Source organism: Bison bison, unplaced genomic scaffold (assembly GCF_000754665.1).
Source record: "Bison bison bison isolate TAMUID 2011002044 unplaced genomic scaffold, Bison_UMD1.0 scf7180017864184, whole genome shotgun sequence".
Taxonomy (NCBI): domain Eukaryota; kingdom Metazoa; phylum Chordata; class Mammalia; order Artiodactyla; family Bovidae; genus Bison; species Bison bison.
Window position 1 is genome coordinate 1,097,216 of NW_011494756.1, and position 9,792 is coordinate 1,107,007.

At 59.1% G+C, this 9,792-nt stretch overlaps 1 protein-coding gene across 1 annotated transcript in view; it reads left to right on the forward strand.

The window, feature by feature from the left end:
• SCUBE1 (signal peptide, CUB domain, EGF-like 1) overlaps nucleotides 1-9,792 on the forward strand; it is a 131,624-nt gene that overhangs the window by 69,546 nt on the left and 52,286 nt on the right. Inside the window, exons 5-6 of the mRNA XM_010843690.1 lie at nucleotides 5,445-5,570; nucleotides 9,659-9,775. Of these exons, the coding sequence (XP_010841992.1) occupies nucleotides 5,445-5,570; nucleotides 9,659-9,775 (243 nt within the window). The remainder of the gene's footprint in view (nucleotides 1-5,444; nucleotides 5,571-9,658; nucleotides 9,776-9,792) is intronic.

Genomic DNA, 9,792 nt, shown 5'->3' on the forward strand with positions numbered 1-9,792 from the left:
AGGGGCCGCAGCAGGGCAGACTCAGCCAGGTCCGTCAGCCCCGCAGGCTCGCAGAAGCCTGCTCTGTGCCCGGTTTGGGCTCAGCCCTTTGCTCTAAAGGAGCCTGCAGGCTGGCACCCATGGAGACGGCTTGCCAGCCGGAGCTGACGGGGATGGGCCTGGCTGCCTCAGCAGATGGGGCCACAGATGGGTGAGGAGCCTGACTCCCCTTCCAGTGTGGCGCTCAGGACCCCTCTCCCGGAGCAGAAGCCCTTGGGGACGCACCCCTTGCGTGCCCTGGGGGTTCACCTTGCACACTCAGACTTCCACTGGGCCCCATGGCCCTCAGCAGAGCTGTCCGCTACCCCTGAGGCTCCGAGGCACAGAGGAAGCCGTGCTAGGCTCCAGGCGGTGGGGCCCGCGTCCTGTTCCCTGCCCCGCCCTGCGCCACCCGAGTCCCTCAGCTCCCCTGACCCCATCTGTAAGGTGAGGCACTGAAGTGGGCCACCCTGGGGTCTCAGCCTATGTTCCATAGCCTCCCAGGGCGTCGTGTTAAGTGAGGGGCAGGGGTCCTTGTCCCACAAGAGCCTGCAGGACTTCTCAGAGCCTTTAACCTGTGTCGTGAGTTCCCTGCCTCGGGCACCCTGAGGTGCTGCGTCTCACAGAACTCACAACAGTGCATGCCGCAGTGGCACTTCCCAAATTCCCTGAGCCCCTCGCCTCGTCCCCCAAATAAGGCAGCGGGTTTACTCTGCTTGAAGATAAGGAAGCCTTCACGTCTCTGTCCTCTCTCCACCAGGTTTCTCTCCTTTGCTACCCTCCCCTCACTTTCTCACACGCTCCTTCTCTGCTTTCTTTGAGTTACTGCTTGCTGACCCCTAACTCTGGTCCAGGCCCTGTGCTGGGAAGTTAGGATACAGAGAAGAGTAAAGCTCAGGTCTGCCCTCAAATTACCCACAGTCAGGAGAGAGCAGCTGAGCGGCTACTCGCATTTAACACGGGGAGAGTGAAGCGGAAGCCACGGCTAAAAGCTTTGCTTTTTAGGAACCTGCTCTGGGCCACACACATCTCACAGTCTTCTCAGTCTTCTAGTTTGAGCCTTACGGCCACCCTTGAAGGTAAAGATGCTGACAACTCATTTTTCAGCTAAGAAAAGGGAAGAAGGCCTCGGACTAGGGGCCCAGGTACAAGCAGGGGGGTCCTGGGCCCAGCCCCTCGTGCGCGAGGCTCAGTCTTCCTCAGCGTGTCTTGATGGTGTGAGCACCAGGCCGGACCTTCAGTCTGGTACCTTGGCATTTGCTCCCCAGTAAGGTGTCCTAATCACTTGCCATATGCAGCCAGGATGCTGGGCATGGGACACAGCAAGGAGACACAGCCTCACGGAGCTTGCTGGCTGCTGGGTGCGCCAGCCCTGGGTAGACACGCACCGGAGGAAGTGCAGAGCCTGACTGCCTCCCACCCCTCAGCGCTGTGCCCGCTGAAGGATGGGACAAAGCCAGGGGGATGCACTGCACCCAGAGCGAGGGCATCGGGCAGCCGACAAGGGGAGCCACTCAGCTTGGGCCCGGGGAGGGCAGAGCCCAGCCCTTAGCTCTCCCCTTGCTCAGAAGGCGGCCACAGTTGACCTTGGTCAAATGAGAGCCTGGGACCCTTCTGGGAGCAGCTGCCCAGGTCATGGCCTCCCTGCTTCCTCCTGTCCTGTGGGGAGACTGGAGGTGGCCGCTGAGGGAGAGTGAGATCTCAGAGGACAAGCGGGTGAGAGTCGGGACCCCCATGGTCATAGAGCACCGGTGCTGAGGAGCCTCCCACTGTCTGGAAAGGCTGGAGGGGGGCCTTGGCTTTGGGCTTCAGCCAGAGGGACGAGGCTTCGGGCGGACTTAATGGCTCTGCAGGAGAGCTGAGGCTCCAGCCTCATGCTCCGCGGCAGCTGGGAGAAGGGCAGGGAGGAGCACGGGGTTCTGTGCTTTGTCGAGGGGCTGCCCAGAGAGCTTCCCGGAGTCTGAACCTGCCTTCAGTTTTCATAGGCTCTTAATTCTGAGGACAGTTAATATTGACAGGTAGATTGAAGGCGGGAGGAGAAGGGGACAACAGAGGATGAGAGGCCTGGACTTTAGTTTGAGCAAGCTCCAGGAGTTGGTGATGGACAGGGAGGCCTGGCGTGCTGCAGTCCATGGGGTCGCAAGGAGTCGGACACGACTGAGCGACTGAACTGAACTGAACTGATCGGTTTATTAGACCAGCTCTGTGCCGGCTTTTCCCGGTTCTGTTCACCCCAGAAAACGTGTGCCGCCTGCCAGCCATCTGGGTCCCACACGGGTTGCACAGTGAACCCCAGAGCAGACAGCCAGGGATGGGAGCCCAGTGGCCTGGGTTCCAGACCTGCCATGTGACCTGGGACATCCCTCCTGCCTCGAGGCCTCTCGCTCCCCATTTGTAACCATTTGTAAGATGGATGGCCGGAGCCATCCAGCCCTGACCGTCTGTGGTTCTGCCGGCCGTGAAGCCGACCTGCTAGTGGCCTGTGGAAGCTGGTGCTGCCCCCGGGTGGAGGGGAACCACGTCCCACAGTTCCCGCATCCCGCTGAGTCACCTGGCCCCTAGCTAGGCAGTTGCAGCCCTCTGTGGAGTGGTTGCTAGGGTCATTTTTAAATGTGATGGCGATCGTCTGACAACCACCATCTCAAGGAGAAGGTACCTCGGGAAGCTCTTGGGCTGAGCAGACTGCAGCCGCATGTGAGCCTGGCTGTGGGTGGCTGCTGCTCCCAGCTGTTTGCTCCCCATCAGCCTGTTTCCCAGGATGGGGGATGCTTGGGGGAGGAGACCCAGCCTCTGCCCCAGACCCTCGTGGAAGAGGGGCAAGGCTATCCCATTTCCCCTCCCTTCCCTGTGGGGACAGTCAGCGGCAAGCCCAGCCAACCGAGAGGCTAGTGGAGGCAAGAGGGACAAATGCCTGGAGAACTAGGGGGCAGGGCTCCAGGCCCAGCTGTGCCCCCAGGAGTTCAAACAGTGTGGTCCAGAATCAGTACCCACCCCTCCTGTCTCCTCTGCAAAGACTTCTCCTCTCAGCCAGCTCTCCCCTTGTTTGGGGAAATAGTTTATAACAAACGATATGCTAATGTTAGGGCCTCCCTGGTGGCTCAGAGGTAAAGAATCCACCTTCGATGCAGGATATGCCAGAGACTTGCCAGTTTGACCCTTGGGTCAGAAGGATCCTCTGGAGGAGGGCATGGCAACCCACTCCGGTATTCTTGCCTGGAGAATCCTAGGGACAGAGGAGCCTCGCAGGCTATAGTCCGTGGGGTCACAAAGAGTTGGACACGACTGGAGCAACTGAGCACACACACATACTAAATGTTAATGTGTAATAAATTTTAATTTTCAATAGTAAATATAAATTTCCCCATTTAATCTCTAGTAAGTATTTATAGCCGTAATATATTAAACACATAAACCCAAGCTCTTCAGGCTCCAGTTTGACAATTTGATTTGCCTAAGTGAGAAAAATCGAGGCGAAGGAATAGTAAGAGTAATAAAATCAGATGAAACCAGAGGTCAGCAAAATGCACGCTTCATTCATTTTGATTTGTCTTGTTTTGTTTTATTCAGCTTCAGACTCTTTTTCGGTCTTGACTGTAGCTGCCAGGGTGTTTGTGTTTTGAAATATCTGTCACTGCCCAGTTGCCCTGAGCCCGTGCTTACGGCGGATGAGGTCGTGATCGAGCTAGTGCTCAGCTGGAACGGGAGACCCGTGAGTCACCTGGGGGAGGAGTCTCCGGGCCGTGTGGGCAGACGGCAGCTCTTGTTTCATCTACATTTAGCCTCTTGATGGACTTGTGACCTCTGCCCTCTCACTTGACCCCTGACCTCATAAATTCTGGAAACTCCTCACAAATCACCAGGAAGATAAACATCAACTGGGGTCAACTGAAGGGGGTTCCAAGCCGCTCCAGGCAGACCGGGAGGGGAGATCAGGTCTTCTGGGGTGGAGAGCACGTCCCAGCAACACGGGTGACTCGGGCGAGGGACCAAACGGGCCGCCCCAGGGAACCCTCCTTCTCGCTGATGACTCCAGGGTCCTCAGTGCATTTTGGTGAAATTCTGGGCACGCACATCACTGGGCAGCGTGTGGAGGCCAGAACTCTGGGGCGAATGGTCTGTAGTCCCTGGCCTCAAAGCCCGTGGGCAGCCCAGCTCTGCACTCTGAGGCTGTGGAGGGCGGGGGGTGGTGGAGACTGGGGTTTATAACCCAGGGCCCCGGTCAGGTCCTTGTGGTGCCTCTCTCGGTGGAGACTGGGAGCCTGGGATGGGAGGAGACTGGAACCCAGCCGGCCTTCGGAGCGACGGGGCTTCTGAGTCAGCTGGAGGGGCCTGCCGGGCAGGGCCAACATGAACAGGGCTCCAGATAAAAAAGCCTGCTGCAGCTAGAGCATGGGGGTGCCAGAACAGGAAGTGAGGGGGCCCCCCTCCCTGCCCACCCCACCGCAGCAGTCTCCCATTTCTGAGTTTCCCAGCCAGCAGGGGAGTCCCTGGCTAATTGCCTTTTGAAGTTGAGGCCTCAGAGGAAAAGGTGCCTGAGATTTGCAAAAAATTAAGATGGATTTAAAAAGGAGCATCTGCCAACCAGCAGGAATCTCCGGCTGAGATTAGGAACACAGTGGTGTGTGTGGCCTGACCTGGAATAAACTCAGCGGGCCCGAGGCATGCGGGGCTCTGCTCTGGGCTGGGCGTTCCGTGGGTCCGGGGGAGTGTGCTGCAATGACCAGGTACACGTGGAGACCCCCTCTGGCAGCTGGGTGTTGGGGGGTCGTGGTTAGTTCAGGGCCCAGCCATGGCGCTGATGAGGACAACCCTCGGTTGCCCTGAAGCCCAGGGGGCCAGCACAGCAGCATTGACTTGTGCGGGAATGCAGCGAGGGGGGCTGAGCGGGCTGCCGGCACCTCTGGGTGCAACAGGTGGAGGCCAGCCAGGGCCTCCCAGCCCCCCGACCTGTGTGCACTCCTCTCTAGGCCCAGGCGGACACGAAAGTCTCCACCTGCCTCACGGGGGCTGGGACATGCCTGTACAAACTGAAAAGTGTTGTACACCACTGCCATCCTTTGAAATCCACCCCCACCTGCTTTAGTGGGTAAACCATCCACAGCCCTGACCTGAAAAGCGCTCTGTACAGCCCAGGCCCTGTAATCTGACCCGTGTCAGGAGCACCTCCTCTGTGGGTCCGGAGAGCTCATTCACATCCCTTAGACAAGGCCTGGCGCCTCCATGCCCGGGTACCGTGTCCTTGGCTTCTCCCTAAGGGGTCTCCCTCTGGGTGGCTAGGTATGCCCCCGAGTGTGCATGCCACGCGTGTGCTAATGGCTGCCCAAGAACATGGCGTTTGATGGTGACATTTCCCTGGTGGTTTCCTTTAAGCCTGAAATTTTCTCCCTCCTTGGTCCCCAACCCCTCTCTTGTCTGTCTCTTCCCAGAGGGTATGAACTGCATGAACAAAGACCATGGCTGTGCCCACATCTGCCGGGAGACGCCCAAAGGTGGGGTGGCCTGCGACTGCAGGCCCGGCTTTGACCTTGCCCAAAACCAGAAGGACTGCACACGTAGGTAGATGGGGGCACACGGGTCTGACATCCGCATGCGTCCCCTGCCGTGGCTTGGGGCGGGGGTGGGGGGGGTGCTGTCCAGTCTGCTGGACGTTGCTCAAAGAATGTGCTCAGTCCCCTGGGGTGGAGAGAAGGGCAGGGCCCCAAGGGGACTGGGAGGCAGGAGGGATGGGGGCCGTGAACCCGACTCAGGGTTTCCCTAGTGTGATACCGCGGACACAGCCCCAGGCCTGGGCCGGACCTCACACAGCGCCCTGTGTGGTAGCCCTATGATGTTCACTGTAACCCCTTTCTTCCCCACCCTCTGTCCCGCGGGCCCTGAGCTCAAACTCTCCAGCCAGAATGGAGGGGCCATGCGTTCTCAATGGGCCAGGGCAGCCCTTGGTAACAGAACGCTATAAAGACGGCGGGGAGCTTGGTTGGTGGGGGCCGTCCCGGCTCAGGCTGTGCTGAGCTTATGCCAGGATCAAAGACCAGAGCTCATTGCCTGGCTTTGCAAGGCCCACTGTCCATGAAGATACCCTGGGAGATCGGGACTGAATAAAGTCCCTTGTCAGAGGTGCCGCTTCCAGACCAGCTTGGAGGTCAGCCTGCAGGACTCGAGCGTAGTCTGGCCTCTTAATGTGACCACCCAGCTCCCGAGCAAATGAAGTAGGACGATGGGCAGACTCACTCAGCACTCCAAGCCCCGGCCACAGGGCAGTCTCCCGGCGCTGCCCGGGGAGCGGCGGGCACAGCCTCTGCTCACTCAGCAGCCAGGGTCCCCGGCCTGACAGGATGTTTGCCTCAATTCCGAGAAAGAGCAGAGGGAGGCCAGTGTGAGCGCCGCCCATCTCGGCCAGAGACAGGCCCGCTTTCTGCTGTAGGAAAGTGGTGTGGAGGAGCCTGGGTCCAGCTCCCTGAGAGTGCGCCCAGCCTGACCCCTGAAGCAAGAGACTGAGGCCAGCAACCCTCCTAAAGGAAGCGGCCTTTCTTCCCATTCTTCGTTCTGTGGAGAAGGCAGCGGGCCCTCGCCGGCCTGTCATCCTTGGCCATCGTGACTCTCTCCTCTGCCTTCCACTCCCCTCAGTCACCGAGAACTTGGGGACCCACAGGTGTCACAGTCCGTCACCAGGGAGCTCGTGCTCCTGCCCCCACTCATGACTGGTTGACTCCCCAGAGAGAAGCCACTTCTTTCTGCCCAGGTTTCGTCCCAGGTGTGGAGCAGGCTTCCTCTCCTGATCAGTTCTGCAGGACCACAAGGATCAGCACGCATGCTGCCCCCAAGGGGGGACCGATTAGGGACCCTGTGGGCGGGGCAGTGCCCGCCTGCAGTCCTGGGGCTCCAGCCAGGCCCTCCTGTCCTCTGCACCGGATGAGCCTCTGCAGCTGCAGAGAAGCCTCCTGCCGCCTGGCAACCTGTAGAATAGAAAAGGCCTAACTCTAGCTTCCCGGGCCTGCCCGTTGGGTACTCTGAGCTCCCTCGGGACAAAGGCCAAAGACCAGCATATGTGGCACGGGCAGGCTCGTGTGACAGGCTTGGCCGTAAGGGAAGCACACTCCTTCAGTCAGCAAGACTGGCTGAAGCCCGCCCTGGCCGAACCCTGAGCTCAGTGCCAGGGAGAGAGCTGTGGGCCACAGGAAGTGGCTGGGACCAACTGACTGGCCACCTAGTCCTCCAGTTCTGTGTGAGACAAGTGTTACAAGGGAATAGTTTGCTCAGAGAACATCTCTTGAGGGGCGAATCTGGTCTGGGAGGTGGAGGTCAAGGACAGGGAGGCTCCGTGCACTGCTGAGAAGAGCTCAGCTTGAGCCCTGAACTTCAGCTGAAGCAAATGGCAGCCCTGCCCTCTCTGCTCGACTGCCGAGTGCTGCTCAGGTGTGGGAAGAGCCTGCTCCCCTCCCAGAGCCAAGGAGTGGGTGACCGCCCTACAGCCCTGCTTCAGAGGGACTGCACCCTGGCTGTCCACCCAGCCAGCTCTGGTGTCTTCTGTGGGGTTAATGTGGCAGGATTAGCGTAAAGTCAGCTCTGAGACGTCCAGCTCACCTTTGAGGTCACCTGAGGCCCCGGAAATTCTAGATCTGGAGTTGGATTCGGGGCTGAGGCCTGGCCTAGCCTGCCCAAACTTTCCTCCCTCCAGAGCCAGCGGAGGTGTTCTCCGTCCTCCTCTGGCATGCCCAGCGCTCAGGGCTCCAGTGTTTATTTCCACAAACGAGCTGGCGGCTCTCTGGGTGCGCACAGCTCGGCCTGTGTGGTCTGTGAGTCACTTAGGCCTACCGTGCAGAGGGAGCGAGAGAAAGAGGCCCCAGAGCGGCCTCAGACGGGCTTGCGTTCTCTGCAGAGTCACTGGCAGGGTGCAGGCCGTCTCCTCCAACCCAGAGCTCAGAAGAACTGTCTCCTTGCCCGGCCCCCCCCCCACCCACCCTGACAGGGGTTGCCTCAGTCTGGAAAGGCACGGGACATCCAGCCCAAGGTGGGGCTCTGCCCTCACCTGAGATCCGTGTTAAGCAGCAGCCCCTGGGGGCTTGGCTTCCCCCAGGCTCCTCCACTGCAGAGAGACGAAAGGCCCCGAGTCCAGGCTGTTGGCATCGGGGAATGCCGGGAGGAGAGATGCTCCCATGCAGTGGGGCCAGAGGGCCAGATCCGGAAGCAATCTACGTGTCCTTGCAGTGTCACCCCAGAAGTTGGGTGCCTCCCTTGGAGGGTGGTGAAGTTGCCTGTGAAAGAGGCAGCCCACCAGGGCCTCTGGTCACTAGGGTCAGTGTCCGGGACGCTGAGCAGGACTCATTCTCCTTGCGTCGTCCTCACCCAGCAGGGAGACTGGCCATGGCCAGTTTGTCAGGGCCAGCGTTGCTCAGGCTGGCAGCCCCGGGGCCCCCGTGCTGTTCTCTGGCAGAGGCAGCCGTGGAACCCAGTCCTGAAGCTCTGGAGTCCTTCACCGGGGAGCTGCCACCTTCTAGCCCCAGCCCTGCTGCTGGGTTCACAGAACATCATTCAGGCTCTGCCCATTTGGAATTTTCTGCCCCTCTGACCGTGGTTGGTCTGAGATTTATTTCTGCATACTTGATCATTATTAAAGTTTTCAAATAAATTCAGAGAGTAGGTCCAATGCTGGACAAACGGTTAAGGTCCCCAGGAAGACACCCTGTCCTCGAGGCCCTGGAAGACCATTTGCTTACAGGTGGCGGGCACCCTGCCATCTTCAGCGGTAAATCAGGGGCAGCAAGACGCTCTCCCGTGGAGATCCTGGGTCTCCTTGAGCCACATCCCTCACCCTAGAAGGAGAGAACAGTCGAGTTTTCTCTACAGCAAATGAACTGCTCATTTTCCCTACTTCAGACTGGCCCCTGCTTGTTCAGCCCCCTTTTCAGCACCCCAGGTACTGATGCCCTGAAACATTTTAAGATTCTGGGCTGCAAGGCACCAGCTCCCACAGGCCACAGACACTGCACGCTATGTGACATGTTAAAAGGCCTTTTCGAAACGGCATCTGAGATGACCTTAATGCACATATGTTCTGTCTGTTCCGACATTTTCTTGGGAGGATTAGGGCTCAGGACGGATAGAGATTGAGGGGCTGCTGGGACTTGGCGAGAAGAGGCATCCATGGGGACATCCTTCCACAGGCCCTGAGGCACAGGCGAGGAAAGAGAGGTCTTCGAGAGTTGAAGAAATGAGCGCTCCTCACAGAGGCCCGCCACCCACCACCCCCAACCTCTTCATGTCCAGCCCGTGTTAACAGACACTTGGCCCATCCAGACCGACTGTCTTAAAGTGCCCTTTGCGACATAGAAAGGATAAAATCGTCCAGCTTAATCCCTTTCTTTCAACGAACGCCACCTGAGTGCATCCGCTGTGTGCCCTGTCCGAAGTCCAGATGACCCAGAGTCCATTCTCTGTCCCTCCCCAGGGCCCCTCTAGGGAGTGAGCGGTTCCCTCCACCAGCCCAGAGGGGCTGATGTCCAGGGAAGTTTGTGCCTCCGACTCATCATCTCACGCCCTCACGCCCCTCCCCGACCCCTCGAAAGAAACGGCCGACAGCAATAAACTAATCGTTTTTGTTGTTCTGTTTATACACACGTACGTGCACTCGGGGCCTCACTAGTAACCTGTAACTATGGGAACGGAGGCTGCCAGCACAGCTGTGAGGACACGGACACGGGCCCCACGTGCGGCTGCCACCAGAAGTACGCCCTGCACTCAGACGGCCGGACGTGCATCGGTGAGTACGCGCCCCTG